The sequence below is a fragment of the Myiozetetes cayanensis genome, unplaced genomic scaffold (genome assembly GCF_022539395.1).
Source record: "Myiozetetes cayanensis isolate MyiCay16 unplaced genomic scaffold, myiCay2020 scf20-37, whole genome shotgun sequence".
In the NCBI taxonomy this organism is placed as follows: Eukaryota; Metazoa; Chordata; class Aves; order Passeriformes; family Tyrannidae; genus Myiozetetes; species Myiozetetes cayanensis.
Genome location: NW_026087412.1, coordinates 15,122,595 through 15,148,371, shown reverse-complemented (window position 1 = coordinate 15,148,371; position 25,777 = coordinate 15,122,595). Strand labels below are relative to the sequence as shown.

The 25,777-nt window shown below is 56.2% G+C and overlaps 1 protein-coding gene across 2 annotated transcripts in view; it reads right to left on the bottom strand.

Moving 5' to 3' along the window:
- Positions 1 to 6,436, bottom strand: part of PIGQ (phosphatidylinositol glycan anchor biosynthesis class Q) — a 39,902-nt gene extending 33,466 nt beyond the window's left edge. Inside the window, exons 1-2 of one of the 2 annotated variants that reach the window (XM_050317673.1) lie at positions 6,419 to 6,436; positions 1,505 to 2,196 (exon numbers count right to left, since the gene is read on the bottom strand). In XM_050317673.1, the coding sequence (XP_050173630.1) occupies positions 1,505 to 2,169 (665 nt within the window). In that variant the 5' untranslated portion in view covers positions 2,170 to 2,196; positions 6,419 to 6,436. Of the gene's footprint in view, positions 1 to 1,504; positions 2,197 to 5,268; positions 6,079 to 6,418 lie in introns of those variants that run through there. The other variant, XM_050317672.1, reaches the window with a different exon arrangement.
- Between the last annotated feature and the right edge of the window lie 19,341 nt (positions 6,437 to 25,777).

The following is a 25,777-nucleotide window of genomic DNA, read 5'->3' as shown; positions in this document are numbered from 1 at the left end:
CCAAGCCTAAGAACACGTTCAGCCCAGGTTTGTGCACAGCCAGCCTCACGTTCTGCCAGCTGGCAGGTACAGCTGGCTGCTGCTGTGCCTCCAAACATCCATCCTGGGCTTCGGAAAAGCTGAAGTCAGAGTTCCTGAGAAGCTGGGTAGCAGCTATCCAGGCCCAACCAGACTGAGCTTGAGTTCCTGACTTAGACTGTGTGAGGCTTGGCTTAACCTGACTCAAAACCTGACTGATCAAATCAGGGCCTTTTAGGACAAAGAAAAGGATCGTCCTGTTTGTTGGTGGTGGCAGAGCCAGAAAAAGGACCTTCTGAGCTGACTCTCTTCTGACCTTCTGCCCAATCACAAAGGTGTGACTTAGTCACCACTGACAGCCACTAACACACAGTCAGCATCTACAGAGCAGCCTCAGGAACCAGAGGTCCTTGATTATATCAGGTTTGGGCCTGATCCTAAATCTTTTCCAATAGAATAGTCCAAAACTGGCCAGTTTCCCCTTTATGCACCAAAATATGTAACCCAACTGTTCAGAAAGTCTTTGCATGGGAAGAGTTTCACTGTAATTCTTTCACAACAGTATCACACAATTGGAAACTGTTAAAAGCCTCCCTCCCTCCTGCCCTTAGGCTGCACTTGAGAAGATTTATCCATGAATACAGTAGTAGCTGTTACCCAAATTTCATCAATTAAATTGTCTCCTTGCAGCTGGGAACCAGAACTCCACTCCCCTCCCTGGCACAACCTCTCCAGGCAGGCTGACCAGGGCAGTGATGGAATCACCATCCCTGGAAGTGTTCAAAAAGCATGTAGATGTGGCCCTTGGGGACATGGGTTAGTGGTGGCCTTGGCAGTGCTGGATTAATGGTTGGACTCCATGATCTTTCCAACCTAAATGATTCCATGATTCTAAACTTCTCCCCTTCGAATCTGGTCGGAATTCCTCATTAGTGCAAGCACTTGCCACACATTACATGGATCATCCTATTCAGTCTCCCAGTTGTGAGGATTTCCCCAAGGATTCATGCAGAGCAGCAATCCCTGTGACCTGCTATAAGGTGCCAAGGCTGCAGCACCACAGTCTCTTGGAGGACAATGGATTTAGAAACACTGTTTGCTGATGTTTGGCAGCTGGGGAAGGACTCACAGCAAACAGGGAGGAGGGAGTCCCAGCTGTGAAGCCATTAAGGAGAGGCTCCCAGTCAGCCATGGAATAGCTGGAAATCCACTGGTCCAGCTGTGATGAAAGTGAAGTGGGGCTGCTGCAAATGCTTCCCCAGAAACCCTCCCAGCTCCATGAAGAGCCCTATCCGAGGGAGCCTTTGGCCTTGTGGGGGTTTTTGGCCTTGTGTTTTCCGTGGGGCTCCCCAAACTCCAACAGCAGCCTCCTTCCAACAGAACCTCTTGTATCAACTGTATATCTCACTGGGCTTGAGCAGGAACCCCGTAAATGCCTAAATTACACTTCCACACAAAACAAGCTGGCTGATATCACATCACTCACCTGCTCCTGCAGATCCCAGAGACCAGTGAGAGCAGGAATGTGAGGAGCATGCAGGCAGGCACAGAGGCCTGTTTGAGCAGCTCCACGATGATACTGGCCTCGACCCCCTCCGACTGCCAGTGGGTCAGCTTGATGGGCCCCTCGTCGTACCTGTCTGTCATGAACAGCACCCTGCTCCTGGCCACGGTGTCGAAGATGGCAGAGAGCTTGGAGGCATCCTCTGCCCTCCCATCAGCTGTGTCCAGAGGGGGGTGCAGATGGGAGAGCATGACCTTGCGCTGGTCATAGTACACCAAGATGACTTCTTCCTCCTTAGGGCTGCTGGAGCGTTTCTGAAGGGCAGAGCAGCTCCAGAACTTGCTGTCTCCCTCTTTGCTTATCTGAATCCAAGGCTCATGGGAGAATATGGTCCCAAGGTCTTCCAAGAACTCACTCAGACCCTCCTCCTTCTCCTGCTTGCTGTTGCTCCAGGAGCCGAGCACAGAGAGGCTGACTCTGGTCACGCGCTGGACTTCCCCAAGGTACTGCTTGACCTGCACGGGGATGAAGGGGAAGTGCACCACGGCCAGGACCACTGCAGAGCTCTGCTGTGCCAGCCAGCGGCCCACCAGGATGCCGCTGTCTGCCGAGGAGCAGCACGACGGGAAGAACACCTTGAGCACCATGGCAGGGACCCTGGAGGGACGGGACACCTGCGACAGACACGAAATAAAAGCTGAGAACGGCGGGTAAACGCAAGGAAATCTGAGCTGGCCGAAGTCACCAGGGATGAGAGGCAAGCAGGTTTGAAAACAACGAGCCCAGCCACTTGTGTAAGGACAGACACACACGTGTTCAGGAGGTTCCTGATGATCTGCAGTCTTTGAAGTGAGGAGAGGTGAGTCTGGAGTCGCCTTTTCTGAGCCCTGGAGAGGTCTTTCACTGATAAGCACAGCACATTGGACCAGACAAGATCAGGAATTCACCCAGCCTTGGATCTTGGATCCCACACTGGCTGTGCTGGAGCACTTCTAGAGTGCCCCATGGTGCCTCTCGGGAGTATTTCCTGCTATTGCCAACAATCAAGTATTGATCCATGCCATAAAGCCAGATAATTTCAGACTCTCCTGCATCACCTCAGAACCCAGAGCTGTGCTCTGCAACAAAATCACTGAGCAACTTTGGATCACTCAGCTCCTCTCATCTGGAAACTGAGACAATAATTTCATCAAAAGGGACTCCAGTGATTAATTGAAGTTTGTGCAGCAGTTTAAATTCGTTAGATACAAGAGCCTAAAAAAGGGAGAGCATCCCTGCTTTATCAGTGCTCTTTATCTCCAGCGTTTTTCTCCCCATCATTAAGAACACATCTCAGTGGCTTTGGGAGACTCTTCCCAAAGGGAGCTTTGAGGCAGTTGACAGTGTCTCTTTAAATAAGGTGGAGGTTTCTAACAGAGCTGTAATTGCAGTAAGGGGGGCGCTGGCGCAGAACAGTCGCACCCGGCACCCGTTGTCCTTTCCCGTCCTTCAGTGCTTTGTTAGGGATGTGAAAACTCTGCAGGGCCCCGAGGCTGCCTCCTCTGCAGGGACCCAGTCAGTCGGAAAGGGAACACAGAGGGTATTTATAACACGGACAGAGGATGCGCAGGGAAGGCCCCGATGGCTTTGTTTTCCTCTGTGTTAATGCAGGACAACTGAGCCAGTACATCTCAGCACCTGGGAATTTGCTACTTGGGTGTGGAGGGATGGGGAGCACCAAAGGAGAGTGATCAACCTCTGGAGTTAAAACTCAGAGCAGGTTAATCCCTGGAAGTGTCCAAGGCCAGGTTGGACAAGGCTTGGGGCAACCTGGGCTACTGGAAGGTGTTCCTGCCCATGGCAGGGGTGGAATGAGATGGGCTTTAAGATCCCTTCCAAATTTGCTGTTCTGGGATTCTAGGACTTCTCTGGTCCCACAGCCCCAGTACACCAATTGGAAATGTGGGAGTTCTCAGCTCCTTGAGCAACAAGGTGAGGTTCCCTTGGTGCAGAGCACAGTCCTCTGACAGGGAAAGCACCACAGCTGCTGCCTTTGCAAGGAGTAATGCTGTTCTTCCTTGGACTGAATGTTCCCTTTTACTGCAAAACTGCAAAGCACCCACAAAACTTCCCTCAAGCAGACATAGGGGTGCTCCTGAGGGATTTTGTTGGAGTGTGGTGCTGGAAGCACAGTGTTGGCAGGTGCTGAGGGCACCCAGCACTGTCCCTTGCTGTCCCACAGACCCTCCAGCCCCTGGTGAGAGCGGGGGCCAAAGAGGGATAACCTTGGGAGACCTGGAGTCTGTGAGGAAGCAGGATCTCAGAAGAATCATAGAATCATGGAATGGTTTGAGTTGGAAGGGAATTTAAAGCCCATCTCGTTCCACCCCTGCCATGGGCAGGGACACCTTCCACTCTATCCCAGGTTGCTCCAAGCCCCGTCCAACCCGGCCTTGGACACTTCCAGGGATGGAGCAACCACAGCTTCTCTGGGCAAATGACAGAACCTCAACTACTGTGCATTTTCTCAAAGGATTTCAAGCCTCCAGCAGAAGGGGAGGGAAGCAGAGAGCTCTGTAAGGGAGGGCAGAAGTGGCAGCTGTGACGCCCCGAGGCTGTCGGGGTGCAGCTCACCAGGCGTGGGCAGCACAGAGACCTGCAGCACAACTGAAAAATGGCATCTTTCACCACAGCCTCACCACTGCCACACCCAAAGGGACTGAAAAACAAGACTTCCAAGCTTAGTTTTCACTCCTCTGGAAATATAGGGAATGTCTTCTACGGAAAGAGTCAGGTATTTTTGGGTGTTATTTTTCTGGAGGACATCAAAGGACACATGTCCTATCCAGAAGTGATGAAACAGGCACAGTTAATTAGATTAATCCTTAAAATAGTTTGAAATAAAACCTGTCCCCTATATTTCGCCTCCCTTCCCTTCAGTATCCCTCGTTTGTCCAGGAATATTGGCCAAAACAGTGCTCCCTTCACCACCTCTCGTGCCTCCTTGCTTAACTCAGGCTGTTAAGGAAACACTGTCAGGTGAGATGAGGTTTTGCTTTAGATTTGGAAAAGGATGTTAATTCTTTTCCCCTAAGACCCACAGACATATTCCCAGGAAAAAGGAAATAAATTATGTAAATACAGGGGGTCTGAAAGGCAAAACAACAGATTGAATGTGTCAGGAACATACATACACACATATGCTCAGACATTATTTAAAATAATATAAATTTAGCTAGTGATAACATTCTAGTTATATCACAGTACCAAAACCTTGTAAGTGAAGTTGCCAATAGCTGAATACTCTAAAACCTGAAATTGAGCTCCATTTTTGAAAGAAAAAATAGAAAAAAAAATAAAAGAAGTACTTGAAGGGGATTTTCAGTACTTATATCAGTAATATTGGACAGGTACATTTTTAAAGTTGATTTTTTAATTGTTCTTTTCCCTCAAGAGATGTCAGAGATGTTTGAGTGTATCCCTATGAGAGACTCCCAGTGCCTCTGCACAGCTGACCTTAAGGCTTTGTCCATCCATCGGACATTTGGAAGAGGAATTGTCAACTGACTCTCAATACAAACATTTACTTTTCACTGAGATTTTTTTTTTTAAAGATAGCCACAGTCATCTGGGAAAACTTCTCATGGAGCAGAAACACTTATCTTCTCTATTTTGGGAGTTTTTCCTCTTACACCTTCCCCAACTTTTTAAATTAATACCATTTTATGCACCCAACTACTCTGGCTATAGCTCAGGTCAAATCATACCTAAGAACATCATCTGCCCTTTGGCTGCTGCAGGGAAGATTCTGATATGATTTTAAGGCTGTACAAAATATCTTGATAGCTGAAGACCAACTGAGCAACTATTCTTATGTTAGCGGGGCTTGTATTCCCAAATCCACGACTGGCTGTGTATCCCACCTCATTCATTTTAACAGACTGAAATATAAAGTTTAACTCTTAAGTGTCATCACAGTCAATTTTGTTTTCACTGCTGCTCATTTTAGCAGAAAAATCCTACAATGTGCTTAGTCCCCGTTCATAAAACGCCTAAAATCTTCCAGATCCACCCATTCCTGCTGGAAACCCTCAGCCTTTCCCTGAGATGCCACAGAGCATCAGCAAAAATGGACGTCACTTAAAATGTGTAAGGGGACCGAAAAATGAAGGCAGGGACCCAGGACGAACTAATTTCACAACTTTTGTCAGAACAGCAAAGGTGAACAGTGGGATGTGGCCCAGATGCAACCACATGAGCTGTCCTGTGGCCACCAGCAGAGCCAAGGGGTCTGACCCTGGGTCAAACCCACACCTGAGCACTCCAAGGTCCTTGCAGGGGGGTGAGAGACAGCAGGCCAGGAGATACAGAATCATATAAAGGCTGGAAAAGCCCCCCAAGATCATCGAGTTCAACCATCCCCCTGGCAATGCCAAGGCCACCACTGACCCAAGTGCCACATCCACAAGGCTTTTAAACCCCTCCAGGGATGGGGACTCCACCTCTGCCCTGGGCAGCTGTGCCGGGGCTGGACAGCCCTTTCCATGAAGAAATTTCCCCAATACCCATTATAAACATCTCCTGGCACAACTTGAGGCTGTTCCCTCTCCTCCTATCCCTTGTTCCCTGGGAGAAGAGCCCGACCCGCCCCCCCCCCGGCTCCCCCCTCCTGTCAGGGAGTTGCAGAGCCAGAAGGTCCCCCTGAGCCTCCTTTTCTCCAGGCTGAGCCCCCCAGCTCCCTCAGCTGCTCCTGCTGCTCCAGCCCCTTCCCAGCTCCGTTCCCTTCCCTGCACACGCTCCAGCCCCTCAGTGTCTGTGCTGGCGTGCGGGCCCAGCAGCGCCCCCCGCCCGCGGCTCCCCCGTTCCCCGCACAGCCCCCGGCCCGGCCGGGCCTGCCTCGCTCCGCTCCGCTCCTACCGCCCGCCGGCGCCGCCGCTTCCGCCCGCGTTGCCCGGAGACGCGGGAGCCGCGCCGGGAGGGCCCGGCCGCCGCCGCCGCCCGCAGCCCGCGTTCCGAGGCGCTCGGGGCCCGGCTGTGCCCGCTCCCCGTGAGGGCTGTGAGGGCTCGGCTGTGCCGGCTCCTCTCCCTGTGCCCGCTGGGAGGGCCCGGCCCGGTCCCGCCGCTCCCCGCGCTCCTCACGGCGCCTTTGCCCGGCCGGGGAGCGGCGGGGCCGCCTGGGACGGGCGATAAGGGCAGTCCGTGTGCCCGTGCTACCCTGGAGCGGGGCCAGGGGCTCGCGTGTCCCCATGGGACCCCATTCCCCACCATCCCAAGGCCAAGGGACTTACCTGTCCTCACCAGGACCCGTTTGTCCTCTGTTCCAAAAGTCCAGGGACTCACCTGTCCTCACAAGACCCCACTGCCCCCCATCCCACAGGGATCTCCTGTCCTCATGGGATCTTGTTGTTCCCATCCCACAGGCGAAGGACTTGCCTTTCTAATGTGGACCCTGATGTCCACCATCCCCAGAGTCCAGGGACTCGCCTGTCTGCACAGGACTGTGCTGTCCCAAGTCCCCAGAGGCCAGAGGTTTGTCTGTCCTCATGGGACCCCCTTGTCTTCCATCTCTAAGGACCAGGGACTTGCCTTGCCAAGCGGGACCCCATTCACCCTCATCCCCAAAGTCCAAGGACTCACCTTTCCTCAAGAACCCTGTTGTCCCTCATCCCAAAGGCCAGGGACTTGTCCATCCCTATGGGACCCTATTATCCCCCGCTCCCACAAGCCAGGGGCTCACCTGTCCTGACAGGACCTCTTGACCCCCATCCCTCCCACCTCCACAGCCCCCTGGCCTGCCAGAGGCCCATGGGTGCAGATGGGTGCCCAGGAGCTTCCCTCCTGTGTCCCCTGGTGGGTTGGGGCCAGCAAGCTTGGGAAGACTCTGGGCACTGTGAGGGGGTCCCACATGGAGCAGGTGTGGAGGTGGGGGTGAGCTAGAGAAGAGGTTTTGGGGGGTTATTTTTGTTGTTAAGCGTCACAGAATTGGAAATAAGGTGGGGAAACTTTGGTTTTCCGGGAGCTCAGCTCCCTGGGGAGGGACAGGCTCATCCTTGTACCTGCAGACCACACAGACAGGCCCCTTCCCTATCGCTGGGTTAGCTCTGGGGCTGCCTCGTTCTACAGGGAGAGGGGTCTGGGAGGGCATCACGCGGTATCCATCATCTTCAGTGCTTGTTCCAAGGCCAGGAAGGAGCAAAGCCCTCTCTAGGGATCGTTTGGGGTGAGAGGTGGTGACTGGACTCAGCTCTTGGACATCAGTAGAGGCCAAGGAGCTGTTCAGCACCATGCCCACACTGAGGGCTGCAGAGGGGAGAGGAAAACGCCCTTCCCTGTGCCACCACACCCTGCCCACCTTCCCCTGTGCCACCACACCCTGCCTGCCTCTCCCTGGCCTCTGCCGATAAGGGCAGTGGCTCCGAGCCCTCCTCCCCAGGGGATAACAGGCAGCCCAGCCCCGGGACAGGGGCAGTGTGAGCAGTTCCACTTTCCCATGTGGAATTTACTCTGTGCAGTGGTTGTTGCTTCCCTGTAGAGGTCAGGAATGCAGCACAGAAGGAGTTCCCTTCATCCTACCATTCTCCTGAAGCCTGCTACAGATCCAGCATGCCATTCTGTGATTCCAAAACTTTTCCTAATATCCCGGGGGTGAGTTAGTACAGAGAAGTTGTCTCAGCCATGCCAGGCTGGATGGGGCTTAGAGAAACCTGGTCTAGTGGAAGGTGTCCCTGCCCATGGCAGGGGCTGGAATGAGATGGGCTTTAAGATATCTCCCAAATCAAACCATTCCATGTTTCTCTGATAGGCCATGGCTGCCAGCTCTGGCCTTGCCACCCTGGTCATACTCTGGCATCAGGAAGGTGGAACCATGGCACACCAAAACAGTGCGTGGGGAAGAAAAATATTCATATTAGCTTTGCAAAAACACACAAGGATTCAAGGGTGTGGTGATAAATTTGCCAAGGCACTAACTCGTGGCCAGTTCTGAGTAGCTTAGTCATCCTTTGGCTATTCTGGTATTGGTTTAGTTACTCCAGAGTTGGTCTAGTCCTTGCTTCTGCCATCTGGAGAAGTTGGGGACATCAGAAGGTCAGTTCTGGGGCAATGCCCTGCATCCTTGGAGGCGTTCAAGACCAGGTTGGATGGAACTTGGAGTAACCTGGTCTAGTGGAAGGTATCCCTGCCCATGTCAGAGAGATTGGAACGAGATGAGCTTTAAGATCCCTTCCAACCCAAAACATTCCACGATTCCATGATATGATTCTGTGTAAATGAGATGGAGCTCACAGCTGTCAGCAGACCCACAGCTCAGCGGGGCTGCAGTGGAGCCATCCTCCCTCCCCTGCCTGCTGTTCGGTTGGGGTGACCACACGGTGCCCCAGGGCTGGTGGGGTTGTAAGGGGGTCTCACACAGTACTTAAAGACTTTGACACAGTTCTCCCCTGCGTCTGCCACCAAGAGGTGCCCGAAGGAGGAGCAAGCCAAGCCAGCAGGCCTCCACAGCCCCGTGGACACCAGGCACACGGGAGCCCCGTGCTGTGGGAACAGGTGGACTGTCCGGCGCTGCTCGTCTGCCACCAGGATGCTGCCATCCCTATCCACACACACCCCAGCGGGGTTGCCAAACTGGTGTCCGTATTTGCTGCTGAGGGAGCAGAGCAGCTTGTGGCTGCTCGTGAAGACCTTGACGTCCCCACACTCCTCGCTCACCACAAAGCCCCCGTTGGGCGCTGGGCTGATGTAACGTGGCCCCTGCAGCTCAGGGACTGAGTGGACGTTGAGTGTCTTGAAGGTGTGGTCCAGAGCAAAGCTGTGCACTTGGCCTTGGGCATAGTCTGCCACCAAGATCCTGCCCATGGAGTCGACTCCAATGCCCCTGGGGGAGCCAACCTTTCTGATCCTTATCCATTCCCTCTTGGAGAGGCTGGTGTGAGGGTTGAAGGCCCAGATGGCTTCATTTACCATGTCGGCCACAGCCACCATTCCCGTCCGAGTCACAGTCACATCTTCTGGCAAGAAAGTGCCCTTCTCCTTTTGCTGGCAGGGCAGGGCCTGCAGCGTGTGGCCTGTGCTGGAGAGGACGTGGACCCAGGGAGCATTCTCGGCTGTCAGGTAGATGGAACCATCCAGGGAGCAGTGGATTCCACGGACACCCCCATAGTGGCTGCCGGTGGGGTTGGAGATTTGCCGGATCAGGTTGTCCTGGCAATAGTGGAGGAGGTTCTTGATGTTGTCCAGATCTCCACACAGACTTTTGGCCTTATCTGCCAGCTGGTGGACTTGGTGCTGTGTCACCATGCCCACCCCGGGCTGGCTGCTCAGCAGTGGGCTGGCTGTCTGGAGAGTGGCAAATGACTTCAGCTGGAGGCTGTAGATGGTTTTCAGCAGCTTCTCCTTCAGCTGGCTGGTCTCCAGTGTGTAGTCCATGACAAATCTCTCGTCCCTGTTTGGGGGAAGCAGTAGGACCATGACTGTCCCTGCCTGCTGCCATCCCTGGGGATACACTAAGGTGTTCGCTGCCTACCCAGGGTCAAGGTGTAGGCACTGGTCTGGATTAACTTCAGTGCTAGGGAGACCACAACACTGTAGTGCCACCTAAATATGTGCTCAGGACATAAAGGCAAACAAGGACATTGGCATGAAAATGAAAGAGTCACCAAGCTGGATCTGCAGCTGGAGGAACAGCCAGAAAGGTCCACTGGCTCCAACGACAGCTCACCTGGTGTCAGATATGGCCTGAGGAGTTCTGTGTAAAGGTGAGCCACCTGTGAGCACACTGAATGGCATCTCCACCTCTGTGGTTCCTCAGATTAGTGGCTTCTCTCAGGCCTTTAACACCTCTTAACCCTATTTTCTGTGAGCCTCCTCTCTCCAAACCATGCTCAGTCTGTGATAACTCTCGGGATACTGAGGATGAGTATTTCTTGACTCCCACGTGGGTCAGATGTTACATGTGGCCAGCACATCTCTTTGCTAAGGGCACTCTCTCCTCATCCAAATAGATTCATAGAATCACAGAATATTCTGAGTTGGAAGGGACTCACATGGATCATCAAATCCATCTCCTGGCCCTGCACATACACACTAAGCAGGGGTGGGAGCCCAGCTGTGTTTTGTGTTCCCAGGGCCTGGCTGGAGCACAGCTTGTAGCACACAGCCAGCAGCTGGCAAGGGAAATGTGGCCTCATTAAAGCTTCTGGGGAAGCAGAAGTTCACTTTGCTTTAAATGTGATTATAATTAGTATTATAATGGGCACACTTGGCTATTTTGAGTTGTTTGCAAGCCATCACTCCACTTTTATTGCCCCATGTCCCATGATTGCCTGGATCATGTGCTCTGTGCTGCCCCAAACCTCAGCTGAAGGAAGCTAAGGCATACTCTGCCAAATAATCCTTTCCATGTGCAAATCCCACAGTTATCTAAACCCCATCCCCTGAATACTTGCAGAGCTACCGAACACAAGTGCATGATGGTGGGGATGAGTGTGAATACAGATGGAATCCAGTTTCTGCTGGGTTTGGGGCCTGGGAACAGCTGTTTCCTCCCCAAAGCGGTTCTGCTTTGTCTCCAGCAGCAGAGCCCTGCTTGGTGGAAAGGAGCCCCCCACCCCCACCTAGAACTGCATATCGGGATCCTCCTTCAGAGCTGGACAGAGTCCAAAATCCAAACCACTGGATTGTACCGATGGGGAAACTGAACCACCACCAGGGAGCTGCTATGCCAGATACCACACCCCCCTCACCAGCAGCATCCACCTCCCTTCCCGGGTGCTGGGCACCCAAAGCTGCCCTCAGACCCTGGATGGTGTGTCCTGAGCCAAGCCTGAGCTGCTCATTCAGGGTGCCAAGCCCAGGAAGAGGTCTCTGACCTGTCCCCCGCACAACTCAGGGCAATGACCACGAGCCCAGCTCAACAGACCTTGTACCTCAGTCCTGCTGTCAGGGGGGCTGCCTGTCCTTCCCTGGCAGTGCTGCCCTCCCACGGGCTCCGTCCTGCTCCCTCCCACGGGCTCCGTCCTGCTCCCTCCGGAGCAGGAGCCGTCCTGCTGGGCTCAGGGAGCGGCACTCGAGGATATTGTGTTGTTAGTGACGGGCGACTGCCCTCAGGTCTGGGTAAACACAAGAACTGCCTGTGCTGACAACCAGAAGCAGTGAGACAAGGGCTGATCCGCGCAGTTTTTTTATTCCCTGCTGGTGTCCTGCCAGAGACAAGGTGCCTTTCCCGCAGGATGGGTCTGTGCTCCGAGGTGCCCAGCTGCAGGGGTGATTGGGGGCTTTAAAGGAGAGGCAAAGGGGCTGATTTGCTGCACCTCACCCTTGGCAGCTTCTAGAGTGGGACAGGGATGCCCTCACTGTGAATCAGGGCTCCTGCCTGGTCTCATGGCTGCACCGCTGCCTCCCCGTGTGCCCCCAGCCTGGGCACTGTGTGGGTCTGTGCCTCTGTCTCCCCACTTGCAAAAAGGAGACTGGGGAATTTTGCCACGTCAGGCTTTGAGGTGCAGTGCTGGAGGAGCTCTAGGAAGAGGCAGGTCAGCCAGGACTCCTGGCACAGCCCCCCTCTCCATCTCCATGCTGCTCAAACCAGGCACCCCCAGCTGGGAAAATCCATGTGGAGTTGATGGTCGCGTCTATCAGTTCAGCTCCAACAAAGAGGGGCAGGACTAAAAGCAGAGTTAGCCAGGAGCAAGGGGCTGCTCTAGGTCCCTCCCTAGCACTGCTTCCTGTCTGTGCTCCATCCCGTGCTTTGTCGACAGTGAGCTCAAACCACCCACCTTAAACCTGGCCAAGGTGTGAGGAAGTTTGTGTCTGTCCATTACTCAGATGGGCCAAAGGTAAGTGAAGTTTGGATCAGACTCAGCCACCTTTGGGATGTTTGGAGGGGCTGCAAGTGCCTGGCCCTTAGGGCTCAGGAAGCAGGTTGGGATGGCACTGCAGGAGCTGTGGGATGGGGATCTTCCTCCAAAGCCCCAGGACTGGGTGCTCCTCTTTCCACGTGTTTAGGGCCCTTCTGGTCCTGTATCAGATCCCAAAGCTCACAGTGCCTGGGAAGCTGCTTCAGACCTATTACCAGCCAAAATTACAAAAATAACTTGACATGACAAGCACCACGGCCGCTCCATCCGAGCCCCAGCAGGACGGGAGGCATCTTCAAAAACCATCTCCCAGGGCAACAGGGTCTGACCTTTTGTTTCGCTGTTGTGAGCTCCATCACCAGGATAAACAAACACAGCCTGGCCCTGGGGCTCCCGTTCACCTTTCCAGGACCGTGGCTCTGTCACAACCTGTTCAGAAGCCATGCCTGGACCCCTGGAGATGCCTGTGTCATGGCAGAGCCTGGCACAGCCATGCCCACGCCAGCACAGGGTTCAAGGATAAGGGCATGGTCAGCCCGCTGGTTCTGGAGAGGGACCAAGGGGAAGAGAGTTTAGGTTGAGTTCAGGCTTTCCTGGAGCACATTCCTTGCAGGTATGAGTGATGAACTTCTCCCCTTGCAGCTTTTCCCACCCTGGCCCAGGGACAGCAGCTCTTGGTTGAGCGTGCACAGGGAACACACAAGCTCTGGGTCTCTGCCAGTCTCTGTGCCCAGGGATGCTTGGTGCCCGCCTGGCACTGTGCACGTGTGTGGGAAGCCAGTGGGAGATCCCAGGGAGCAGCTAATGTCATTGCTACCAAGTCACAGACTTGGGGGGAAAAACGAAACCACTGGGAATATTTCCCCATCTAGAGCACAGCTCTTTGGCCGGGGAGAGGACGGGGGGGGACATAGATGGTCACAGTGTCAGTGCAGTGTGAATTGTCATGGTGCAGTGAAACCCTCCTGTGGCTCAGGTCTGTGCTGGACACTGAAGCACTCCAGCAGTCCCCAGCCTGCTCAGGTCACAGAATAACATGATGAGTTGGAAGGGACCCACAAGGATCATCAACTCCAACTCCTGGCCCTGCACAGGCCCAGAGTCACCCCCTGTGCCCCAGAGGATCATCCAAACCCTCCTGGAGCTCTGGCAGCCTTGGGGCTGTGCCCACTGCCCTGGGGAGCCTGTTCAGTGCCAGCCACCCTCTGGGGGAAGAACCTTTCCCTGAGATCCAACCTGAGCTTGCCCTGACACAGCTCCAGCCATTCCCTGGGGGCTGTCCCTGGTCCCCCCAGAACAGAGCTCAGTCCTGTCCCTCCTCTGCCCCTGCCCAGGCAGTTGGAACTGCAGGGAGGTCTCCCCTCAGTGTCCTCTTCTCCAGCTGAACACACCAAGTGCCCTCAGTGTCCTCACAGCCTCAAATCAAGGCCCTTCCCCATCTTCATTGCCCTCCTTTGGACGCTCTCTGATGGCTCAATCTGTCCCTTCCACTGTGTCCCTCCAAACTGCCCCAATGTTGAGGTGAGGCCACCCCAGGGCAGAGCAGAGCCGGACAATCCCCTCCCTGCCCCGGCTGGTGATGCTGGGCCTGATGCCCCCAGGACAGGGATGTTCGTCCTGGCTGCCAGGGCACTGCTGACTCACGGCCAACTGGCACCCACCAGGACCCCCAGGTCCACGCTGAGTGCCAAGCACTCCATCCCGGAGGGCCCCCGCAATCCCCAGCCTGCTCCGGACCTCTGTCAGCCGAGGGCTGGGATGGTCTGCCGGGACCCAAGGGGCGATGTGGGGCCGAGGTGGGATGGCAGCGGCATCCGGCTGGACACGGGCTGGTCATTGCTCTGCACAGACACCAGGCGGCTCCGTCTGTCCAACAACCGCGGTGATTGGCACTGACTATCAAAAGGCTGGAATGCACCGCGAGTGTCTGTCTGTGTGTGTCTGTGGGTCTGTGTTTGGGTGGGTGCAATGGGAAGTGGTGTCCCAGGACTGCCCAAGAGCTGTCAGTGGGAAGCCAGAGCATCTCCTGCCCAGCCAGACAGCAAACATAATCCCCAACCCGAGCACAGCCCCGTCCCAGCTACACTCCCCCACTGTCCATGAAACACCTGCAGTGTCCAGTGGAGACACACATGGGCTTGGGGGACACTGGGGACAGTGCTCTTGGAGGCTGATCCCCCACACAGGCTGGGACTGGGGCTGGCACTTCTTGAACCTGGTTCCATGAAGCTGAGAGCAGGAATTCAGTTCCTCTTCAGGCCTCACAGAAATCCCTCCAGAAAGGAAAGTTGTAACTACTCTGGTCCCTAAAACTGCCTTGGCCCTGCCCTCTGGCTGGCATGAACACCCTGGAATCCCACTGCTGGTTACCACACCCATGGAGAAGATTCTCCAGGGTCTGACAAGGGCTGAGCTGATGCCTCAGCTACTCCCTTTCTCCCTCCTCCTCCGCAGCCTCCCGCTCTCACAAGGCTCACAAGAGGATTAGGGAGTTAATCCTCTTTAAACATGAAGCTCCCTGTTGAGCCTGACAGAAAGGCCCAAAATCTGTGAAGCGCAGTGGGGCACTGCCACAAAACCCCTTTCCTGCCAGGAACAGCCCCCTGGATAAGTCCCAGCCTGTTCTGGGGGCCACTATCCCCATTGCCACCCCCTTCCCCACCCACCCTGGGCACCAGCTTGTCACCAAGGCCATGGGAGCTGGGCAGTGATTCCACCAGACTGGCTCCCTCCATCCCAACCTCACCTGGCTCCTGCAGCCTCTCCACACTGGTCCAGGAGGGCAGTGGGAGGAAAGTGGAGCATCCTCCTGTCCTGGCAGGGAATGGCATCCCAAGGCCATGTGGGAAGCAGGAAATGACCAGAAACTTTCTGCAAACACAGCTCCATGCAGAGCCTGCTGGGGAGGGCTCTGGAGGTCCAGGAGCTCTGCAGAACTCCAGGGGCAGGGGAGTTATTGGAGCAAAGCTGCTTGCCAGAGACATCCTCTTATGGCTGGTACTGGACCATTTGGTCTTCCAGGAAGCATTGCTCCAGCCTTTCCTCTGGCAGGGAAGTGTGCAAGCTGGCATTGCTGGTGGGCACCAGCTACTGGTGGGCAAGGAAGCACCTGCACCTGCATTTTCTGCTCCCCCTTCCCACCCAGACCACAAACTGTTGACATCCTTGGGTACCTCACACCTAAACTTAGGGAGGAAATAACAGTGGTTGGGTGGTTTGACTCCCCGAGTCCCAGGTCTGGGAAAATGATGGGGGTGTTTGGGCTTTGCAGCAGCTGCTGCCTGGGATGGGGGAGCCCGGGCTTCCCAGGCACTGTACCTGGCCATGCAGGTGCTCCTGGGTCTTCAGGCAGCTTTTACTTTGCAGGATTGTTTCCTCCTCCTCTCTCAGCCCTTTGACCCTGAGCATCTTCCCCTGCACCCCCAGGCAGCCGTGGGGAGCACCCAGCCCTGGTGCCTTGGCACCGCTTGGCATCTCCCACGTTGCCTCAATCCCAGCAGGTGCAGGTCCCTTCCAGGCAGGGAAGTGGGCAGGAAGGCAGGAGCTGATGAACCATCATCATCAGCTGGGATCTCACCCTGTCTTAGCCTGCAAAGCCTGAGGGAAACTCTTTCCCCACTCGGCTTGGCTGCCTCCGGGAGCGCTGGTCCTGTGAGAGCCAGAGCACTGCTCTCCCCGCCCCAACTCTTTTAAGTACTTAAACCTCAGTGCTTCCCTCCGTGGGCCTTTGATCCAGCTCCAAAGCCAGAAAGGTTCTGCCCTGGGCAAATACCCAGGGAAACGATCCATTCGGAGGCATCCAGGAGCAGAGAAAGGAAACCTCCAATTGCAATAACAGATGGGAAAACGCAGCAGGGAGATTTTGTAGCTTTTTGTACTGTTTTTCCTCATTTAAAGCTGAGGAGTTGGGATAGCTGCTCCTCCACACTGGCTGCATGCCATGGGGGGATGGAGAACACAGGGGCTGCCGGAGCAGCTCTGGAACCGCGGTCCCAGGAACTGCTCTGCAGCTCAGTGTTCGTGGCCAGGGGGGGTTGAAGAGTTCACGTTGGACTCAAAACACTCCAGCAGTGTTCCTATCAGAGCCAGGGGACAGTCAGCAGGGCATGTGATGCTGGAGGGGGTGATGCCACCACAGAGGTGAGAGCGGTGAGGAGCAGCAGTGCTGCTTCCACAAACAGCTGGGAGCAGAGGATGCAGGGTGAGCCACAGGCAACGTGTGGAGTGATGCCTTCTGGCTGTCTCTGCTCCTGTTCCTCCCACAGAGAGGCTCCCAGGAGGAACAGGACTTGTGGTTCCTGCACAGGAGCTGCAGTTTGGGTGAGAGCTGGTGGCTGGGCTGTCTGTCCGATCTCACTGCCCTCGCAGATCAGCCCCTGCCAGCTCTCAGCACATCTGTGCTGCTTCCCTGCTGTGCCACCAGCCCTGGGGGTGACATTTCTGCCTCGAGGGGAGCCACATCCTCCCCTGCTTGCTCCTAGTGTGCAAATGCTCCCAAGCAAAGGGAGGGACAAGGCTGAGGAGAGGCCTGAGGAAGAGACAGAGGGAATGGTGTTCTCCAGTTGCCTTCCAGGACACTTTGCTTGGAGCTCCTGAGAGCACCACCAGTCCTTACATAAGGTCATGGGGAAACTGTCCCCCAGTGTGCAGTCATTTGGCAGAAAGGAAGCCTTGCCAGCCTTTCCCCAGGTGGGAAATGCAAGGTGGGCCAGGAGAGGCCCCCAGGAGCGATGGGAAGCCTTCTGGGACAATGCCTGATTTGTCTTCCCAGCTCCACAGTCCTCCAGCCTGAGGTCTCTGCCTGCCCTCAGCTGGCTGTTGAAGTTGCCCTGTCCCTGCTGCAGAGCCAGGTCACTGCCCCCCTCCTGCCCGAGACGGAGCGATCCTGCTCGGGATTGTCTTTGCAGCTTCACAGAAATCTCCTGCCCGACCTTGGCCCTTCTTGAGTCCACGTTTGGTAACTTTCCACTGCTCTGAGCTCTGGTCTGCCCACGTTGGGGTAAGAGAGAACTGGTTGTGCTGGGCAGGAACCACTTCTCCTCCCCAGCTGGTTCCACTGTCACGAGTGAGTGCCCAGAAATCCCAAGGGAGTTTTCTGCTCCGTCCCTTGGGTTGTGGTTTCCCCCACCAGACTGAGGTGCAATGGGAGGAGGTGATGCCCACCACAGCCCCTGCCATCCCCCACGAAGCCCTGGGACTGTACCTCTGCAGTGAAAGTCCTCTTCCAGCATGGGATTCATCCCCAAAATTTACCACTGGCCCTTTGCCGGGGAAATCTGGGGACACAGCATTTTCATGGGGTTTGTGGGGTGTTCCCACCTCATGCTCACTAGAGCAGCAAGACATGACCTGTCACCCTTTCCCACAAACTCTGACCCCATCCCTGCGCCCCAGGGTGCCTGGGTTGCCCCTGCACTGTCTCTCCTTGCTGTTGACCCTGGCAGGGCATCCAGCCAGAGCTCACAGTCACACCAGTGCAGCTGGAAAACTGGTTGGGGATGCAGCAAACCCACCTCCACTCTCAGCTTCCCTGGGGCCACGTCCTCGTGCCAATGGGATGGGGAGCTTAACAACCTCCCCTTTTACAAGGAACCTTGAAATCTGGTTCCTTCCACCGCCTTGCCCGAGATAAGCCTTCCCTCAGGGTTTGTTTATTAGGAAACTTCCCTCCCTCCCAATCCCTGAGCTCTCCTTTGCTCTTGAACCCGGAGGAGAAGGAATACTTGAGCAGCTGTACCCACCTGGGGTTAGAAACCCATAACAGTTGTGCAGCTCCATTGACCAGGAGCTGCTGGGCTCCCAGGGACCTGCTGTGACCCCACGTCCCCCCAGCCCCAGGAGCAGGGGGGCTGTTGGATTCATCAGGGAGGGGGAGGGATTTGTCTGGGTCCTCCAGTTGTTGGCTGGGACTGCTCTTGCCTCGGCAGGAAAATGGGGGGGACACACAAGTAGGGGGAGTTTGGTCAACCCTGACCAGGAAAGATGACTATCAGTGGGCCTGCAGTAAAGGGCAGGTAATGGCTCCCTATCAGATGCCTTTAGGGTGACCAAATAGCCGTGTAATGGGCCCTATGCTGGAGTGGGCTGAGGGCCCTGGGGGTGCAGATTACAGGCTGGATAAGCCACTCCAGTAGTTCAACTCCCATCCATTATTTAAATGTAAAGGTAAATGCTTTCATCTTTTCAGTTGGAATGGTTCCACCAGCTTGGCCACCTCCGGAAAGTCCCACCTGGTGCTCTGCAAGCAGCAGTCCCTGGCTTGGGGAGCCATACCAGTGCATGGAGGGGAGCCATCCCTTCTGTGAGGGTGCCACCAGCACCCTGGGGACAAGGTGCAAAGGCTGAGCCACGTGGTGGCACTGGGATGTGGGATGTGACCCCACAGCCCCTTCTCTGCTCTTCCCTGCACCAAGACTCAGGGGTTGATGCTGCAGTCCCAAGGCCCAGCCATGGCAGATTGTCAATGGAGATGGAAGGAAGAGGTTGTGTGTGTGTGCAGGGACTTCTGCAGGAGGAAGTGTAGTGATGGGACAAGGGAGAATGGCTTCAGACTGAGAGAAAGTAGGTTTAGTACTTGTTAGGAAGGAATTCTGTCCTGTGAGGGTGGTGAGGCCCTGGCACAGGTTGCCCAGAGAAGCTGTGGCTGCCCCAGCCCTGGAAGTGTCCATGGCCAGGTTAATGGGGATTGGGCAACCTGGGCTGGTGGGAGGTGTCCCTGCCCATGACAGGGGGTTGGAATGAGCATTAAGGTCTCTTCCAATCAAAACTGTTTTGGACTTCTATGATTCTATGAATTAGGGCCCTCATGGCTCCTGCGAGGACATTTCCTCCCCTGACATCTGCTGTCAGACATAATGGGCTTGCCCTCTTCCCAGCATGGGACAAGCTAATGGGATCCCAGTGTTGATCCAGCAAAATGAAACAGTCAAAATCCACCCAGGTAAATACTGACCACATGCAGCCAGAGCCAACATCTGGCCACGTCTGGTGCCTCACCCAGCACCTTGAAAACACAGGGTGAATGTTGGAGAACCCTGGCCCAGGACTGCTGCAGGATCTGGCTGGAGCAGACAGAGCCCCATGGAAAGGACAACGAAGCAGACAACAGCAACTCCCACTCGGAGGTTTTCCCTTTAATGGTTTGGTTTTTTGTTTTGTACATTCGTCAAACTGTGAACAATAAATACTGTGTGATCGGCCCCCAGCTCCCACCTGCCCCCAGCTTCCTGTGGAGGGGAGGGAGATGGTGGGTGACGTGGTGAGGGCTGTGGGCACCGGCTCTGGTGGTGGGAGAGGTGCCCAGCTCACAGCACGGGCACCACAGAGCAGGGCAGCATCCCAGCTCGGGGCACGGGATGGAGTCAGGGGCTGGGGAGGGACAGGTGACTGTGTGCAGGCAATATCTCAGCTAAACCAGGGGGAAAGCAGCATTGCCTGGAGGCCAGGGCTGCTGGTCCCAGAGCTCAGCTCCCCCTCTGGTGTCCTGGACCTCTAAAGGTTCAGATGGGGATCTGCTGAAAGCACAAGGCTGGGAGGAGATGGGGCTGCCAGGGGGGCAGAGGGACCTACACGTCTTGTTGTTCCTCAGAGGAGGTGAAGGCTGGGTGGGCAGGGAAGAATAGCACGGGAAAAAGGGACTCCCTCTTCCTGGCTGTGCCTGTGGGGGCCCTGCTGTGCTCTGGGTGAGGGTCCAGGCATGAAGGGTGCACAGAGAAGGTGGGGGGGAATTAGGGAGCCCTGAGATATGGGAACAGGGAGGTGCTGGCATGGGGACAGTGGCTGCCAGGGCTGTCTGAGAGAGGGAGCTGGGGAGAGGGGGTGACAGAGGGGCACAGGGTGACAAAGGGGCACAGAGTGGCAGAAGAGGCTGAAGAGAGATCGGGAGGCTGGTGGGAGTGGGTGATGTGAGCAAGGTGCTTGGTGTGGAGGGGGCTGCTGTGCTGATGGTACTCTGGCATCCAGAGATGACAGCACCATTCACACCCAGAAAGAGAGGCCCAATATCAGGTCCTCTGGTCTCTGGGATCAAGGGTCCTGCACCCAGGCTCTGGGGTCTGCTCTGGTGGAGTCTCCTGACCTTCCCTTGGACCCTGAGGGGCCAGGACCATGCTGGGAAGCAGCAGGACATGGTTCATCAGGACTATCTGGAGCTGGCTTGAGAGCTGCTGAGCTGAGCTGATCATCTTTCCTTCCTTCCAGAGGGAAGAGACCAACAACCCCACAGGCCCCTGTGCCTTAAGAAAAGCCTTACAGTGAGAAATAAGCCCCTTGGATGATGTGGAAGCTTTGTCCAGAGAGCAAAGCAGTGAGAAGAGTCAACTCTTCCTGTTGTCTGGGTCCATCAAAGAACTTGTGAACCCCAGGTCTCATGTGCAGGGTTGCCTTCTTAAGCCACAGCAGTGAGAATACCCACTTTGTGCCCAGAGTGTCTAAAGCTCCTTGGATGTACTGGGCAGGTCCCTTATTTGTGGCTTTGCCTCTGTCCCCTTTGTCCTGCCCTCCTCCCCCCCCATCCCAGTGTTTTTCTCATTGCAAAGAACAAGCCACCAGGTCAAGGTACTGAAGGCCCTGGGTGCTACCAGGACACCCACCATGTCCTGAGCAGGGAGTGTGGGTGGGACAGAAAGGGTGCCTGGCTTTTCCAGGAGGAGCACTGGAGGGAGGGACTCCAAGAATTCCTGTCCCCCAAGCATGGTGACATCTGAGCCAGAGCCAGAGCCAGATGCTGCTCAGCAGGGTGGCAGGGGACAGGGTGGTGTGACTGCTCTCTGGTGGGTCCCAGTCTGCCCAAAAGAGGCAGGAACATGGGGAAAAGGTGGCCTTTTGGGAGGGCTGATGCTGATCCCACAAGCATCAGGCACCTGACTGTGTGGGTGGGTCCCTCTGGCTCAGGAGTGGCTGCTCAGCCCTGTTCCGGCTTGAGACAGGCCAAGTTTGTCCCTTCAGTTGTTTTTGGGGTCTTTGTCCCTTGAGCTGTGTGGTTCATGGCAGCATCATCTCACCCGTTTTGCTGTCCCATGTGCCATCATTTGGGGATTAGGACTGGTGGGCAGGAGCACCTGGGAGCTGAACTCTGGAGAACCAGGTGAGGAATGTGCATCATGTCTGCATGGGCAGGGGCCAAGGGGCAGAGGGAGGGAAGGTCCTTTCTGTGGGAGGGCAAAAGGAGGAACCAGACCCTGGATGGTCCATGGACAGGAGCAAGTCCCCACGGCCCAGCATTCCCCACACGTGGCAAACGCCCCTGGAGGAGAGCTCAGGACCAGATGTGGAGCTGGAAAGGTGGCTCCCATGTCCCCTTGTCACTGTGACTGGGAGGATGTTCTTGTCTCCACAGTGTGGAAAACAATTGGCCTCTGGGTCAGTCCAGCTGTGCATCCGATTCCCTGCTGTGACCCTCCAGCCTCCATGGGACGAAGCCACCGTGTCTTTGCTCTGCACAAGGTGACAGCCACGGTCTGTTTGAGCACAGCCTGGACCAAGGCTTGGCTCTCTGTAGACCCTCCCCTGTCCACAGGCTATGGGAGCTGGGTTACAAATGTCCCTGAGTGTCCCTGATGAGAGGGCTGGGTGAGCCTTTTGCCGAGAGCCTGGTGCCTTTAGCAATTGTCTGTTGTTGCTGATGATGACCTCCCTTTGGAAGGGAGCTCCAGGAGCAGGGTGCTGAGGCCGTGGAGCATGGAGAGCCCAGCAGCGCTGTCTGTGACACGGGGGGAGGACAGGGACTGGATTTTTACACCTTGTGGAGTCATCCAGGGGAGCTGGCTGGACCCACAGCAATGCGGCTCCAGCCAGGCAGCTGCTGTGCTTTCATCCGTGGGGAGGAGGAGGAGTGGAGAGGTGGGACACGGGGGAGGTGAAGCATGAGGTGGTCAGTGAGATCCAGGAGCTCTCGAGCGAGGTGTCTTTAGGGGTCTGCATGCAGGGGGCTGTGGACACACACGGCGTCGGTGTCGCCGGGAAGGCCGTGGGACAGGGAGCGCTGCATGGCCCGGCAGCCCAGGGGCCCGTCCTCGGCGGGGGCCGGGAGCTGAGGGCCCTGGGCGGCACCGGCCCTGCCGTCGGAGCAGAGCAGGACGCTGGAGTCGGCCTCGCACTTGGTGGTGCGGCTGTAGTAGGGCTCCATGACGTGCCGCAGCTCCAGCGGCACCGACAGTGGCAGCACCTCGGCCTTGATCACAGCGCCCAGGGGGCCCTCGGAGGAGGCCGCCCGGAGGCTCTCGGAGCGGCTCATCTTGATCAGCAGGTCGATGGTTTTGTTCTCGGCCTCGAGGAGGCAGCTGGGCAGCCCCTCCCCATCTCCAGGCTCCCCCGTGGCCGGACATTTGCTGAGGGGCCCTTGGTCTTTGCCGTGGAGCTTCTCGCTTCCCAGGCTCACGTTGCAGGGCTCCTTCTTGGCCTGCTGGACCTTCTCCAGACCTTCCGAGGATCTCTTCACCGACAGGTCCAGCGGCCCCTCGTGGGGTTTGGTGGCTTTCTCCAGTGCCTGGTGGATGTGGTAGAGCTCCCTTCGGATTTTGACCAGCTGGTCCCTCAGCTCTTTTTGCCCAGGGGTGTCCTCCTTTGCCAGATCAGACAGTTTCTTCTCCACCTCCTGGTACTCCTCCAAGGTTTTGGACAGGTCCCCGATGAGCACGGTTGTGGCCACAGAGTCTGTCACGGTGGCAGATGTCTCTTGGGGTTTGCTCTGCTTGCAGAGACCGTGGTCCAGGGCAGCACCCCCAGAGGGAAGGACTTCGGTGTCATTGCCCCTCTCTGGTTCCTCAGGCTGCCCTGCGAGGACCTCCGTGTGCCAGTGGTCGAGGGCCTTGGGGATGTGTCCAGGGTTGGCCCTTGGACCACTGCAGAGAAGAAGGGGACACAGTCAGTAGGGAAAAAGACAAGAAAATTCATGGGCATAGGTCCAGGGCCAGATTCAGCCAGTGTGCTGCCAGTGTGGGACCCTTCCAGCAAGGATTTTGGTCAAGGCGTGAAGAGCCCTGGCTGGACCTGCTCCTGGCATTGTTCTCCCAGGAGGAGGATGGGCCCTGGCACACGCTGTTTCGTGACAGCCACCAACAAAGGGAGAGATGACCCTGGGGAGATGGTGCTGATCCCACCTCAACTGGCCAAACCTGGATTCTCCCCCTTCTTGGAGAACTGAGAATGTTGATGGGAATGACCATCCCACAGTTCTGAAGGCCCAGCTGGAGGGGATCTCTTCAACCTGCCTGAGAGCAGGGAAAGGGCAAGTGGAGCCAGAAAACCACCGAGAGCTTCTCCAGAGAAAGTTCCTCCAGGTGTCAAAGGGCTGGGTTTACTGTGACATTTTTCTTGGAGCCACAGCTGGACTTGCACAACCAGGGGAGGAACTGAAACTCTGTTTGAGGGAGCTGTGCACATTTCTAGCCCCAGGTAAAAGGAAATGTTTGGGAATGTGACCCTCCTTTTGGGCTTTGAAACCAGAAGGTGAATCAAAGGAATGCAAATGGGTGTGTTTAAAAATAGGCAATGATTGTTCCAGCAAACCCGGGATATCTGGGGACACAAGAGGAGCTTTCCTAGAGCCTGAGGAGTACAGGTCCACACCTCTGGCTCTACATACAATAGGGGAAAGCAAGGGGCAGCAAGTGTGACATAGTCCAGGTCCTTGGACACACCTGGAGGGCAGAGAGTCCTGCTCTGAGTGGGCACTGGTGTGGACCACCAGCCTAGGGGATGCTCAGCCCTGAGGGGCTCATCTCACAGATTGGGGGGGATCAGTAGTACAACAGGGTGTGGAGGTGATGTTTAAGGTCAATCAGATGTCAGGAAGAAGCTGAGAGATCACAGGCACCTTACCTGCCCTGGTAGCTGAGTTTTCCAGGCATCATCCTCTCAGGTCCTACCAAATCCAGTCCACTGGCTGGGAACTTCCTCTTCAGTGGGTTTCCTGGAGGGCTGCTGGTCTCCAGACAGGTCACCACTCCCAGCTCTGTCTTCCGGACGCCGCCAGGGGTGAAAGCGCCCTCCTTCACCCCCACCAGGGTTTGGTAGATGTCAGTGGCTGGCTTTTTACGGAGGCTGTTGAGGCCCAAAGCTGGGTTGCCCTCCTTCTCCTGGGACAGCCATTTCTCTTCTTCTTCCTGCCCCAGCATGGCAGGGTGGCCGAGCTCGGAGCCGGGCTCCTCCCGGACACCTTTGGACCAAGGGAAACCTGTCTTCAGGAGGGGTACCTTCAGCAGCCCGGGTTTGGTTGGCTCACTGGGAGGTTTGGCCTGGGGTGCTGTGGGCATGACTGAGCCCACCAGCTGCTGGGTGTCTGGCTTGCTGGAGGGCATCTTGCTTTCGGTGGAGCCGAAGGTGTGCTCGAAGAGCAAGGGGTAGTAGAAGCGGGGGAGGAAGGCTGAGCGCTCGGGGGTCTGCAGGGGTTGGAAGTGGGAGGCGTGTGGGTGCATCAGCTGGGCCGTGGAGGCCAGGAAGGGCAGCTGAGCCAGGTGTGGGTGTGTTGCTGTGCTGTTGGCCACGGTGGGGCTCAGGTAGGAGAAGAGACTGGGGTTTAAGGGGTAGTTGATACCCAGCAGCGAGAGGTTCAGGCCCTGAGGTTCGTGGTAGTCACTGTAGGCTGGAGGTGGATAGCACGGGATGATGTTGCTGTCAGTGCAAGGTGGGGAGACCTCAGGTGTATTCCTCCTTTGCCCGTTTGCCACCAGCTTCCACTGCTCCATGAGGATGCCACCGCTGGCCAGGCATTTCTTTGGCACTTTGCAATGCTTTGGCTTGGCATCTAGGTCAGGGGAGGCCATTTCCCTGCTCTTCATGACGTGGTTCTTGAGGGAGAAGACATCCGTGATGATGAAGTCGGGCTCCACCTCCTTGCAAGGCTTGTTGTCCCTCTTGTTCTTGAAGCCGAAGACCAAAGCATTCACTTCTGGTTCAGCTGGGTCACCCTGGCAACCTGCCTCTTCACTTTTCTCTTTCTTCTCCCCCGCATCCATCTCCCTCAGCAGGCCTGCAACGTCCTCCTCCTCCTCCTGGAACTGGCCGCCCTCTTCACCGGCTCCTTCGGCAGGCAGGATCTCCACCCCTGACTTGTCCTCGTGGCCATCCCTGCCAGGGGTCTGCTTGGCCCGGCCCGACCCCGCCGAGGTGGCCGAGGAGTCGCAGGTGTCCTGCTCGTCCCTCCGCCCGCGCAGCCGGGAGGGCTCCGTGTGCAGGAGCCGCAGCTCCGGGTGCAGCAGATTCCCCTTCTTGTAGGGCCAGTCGGACTCGATGAGGAGGGACAGGGAGTTCTTGCACAGGCTGTACTTCATGTGGTTGTAGAGGTGGGACTTCTCCATGCAGGTGAAGGGGCACTGGAAGCATTTGTAGTTGTAGGGTTTGCCCCACGGCCTTGGGATGTAGTGAGGCTTCTTCGGCTTCCTCTCCTTGTGCTTGTAGACCGAGGTCAGCTTGCAGCCCACGTCGT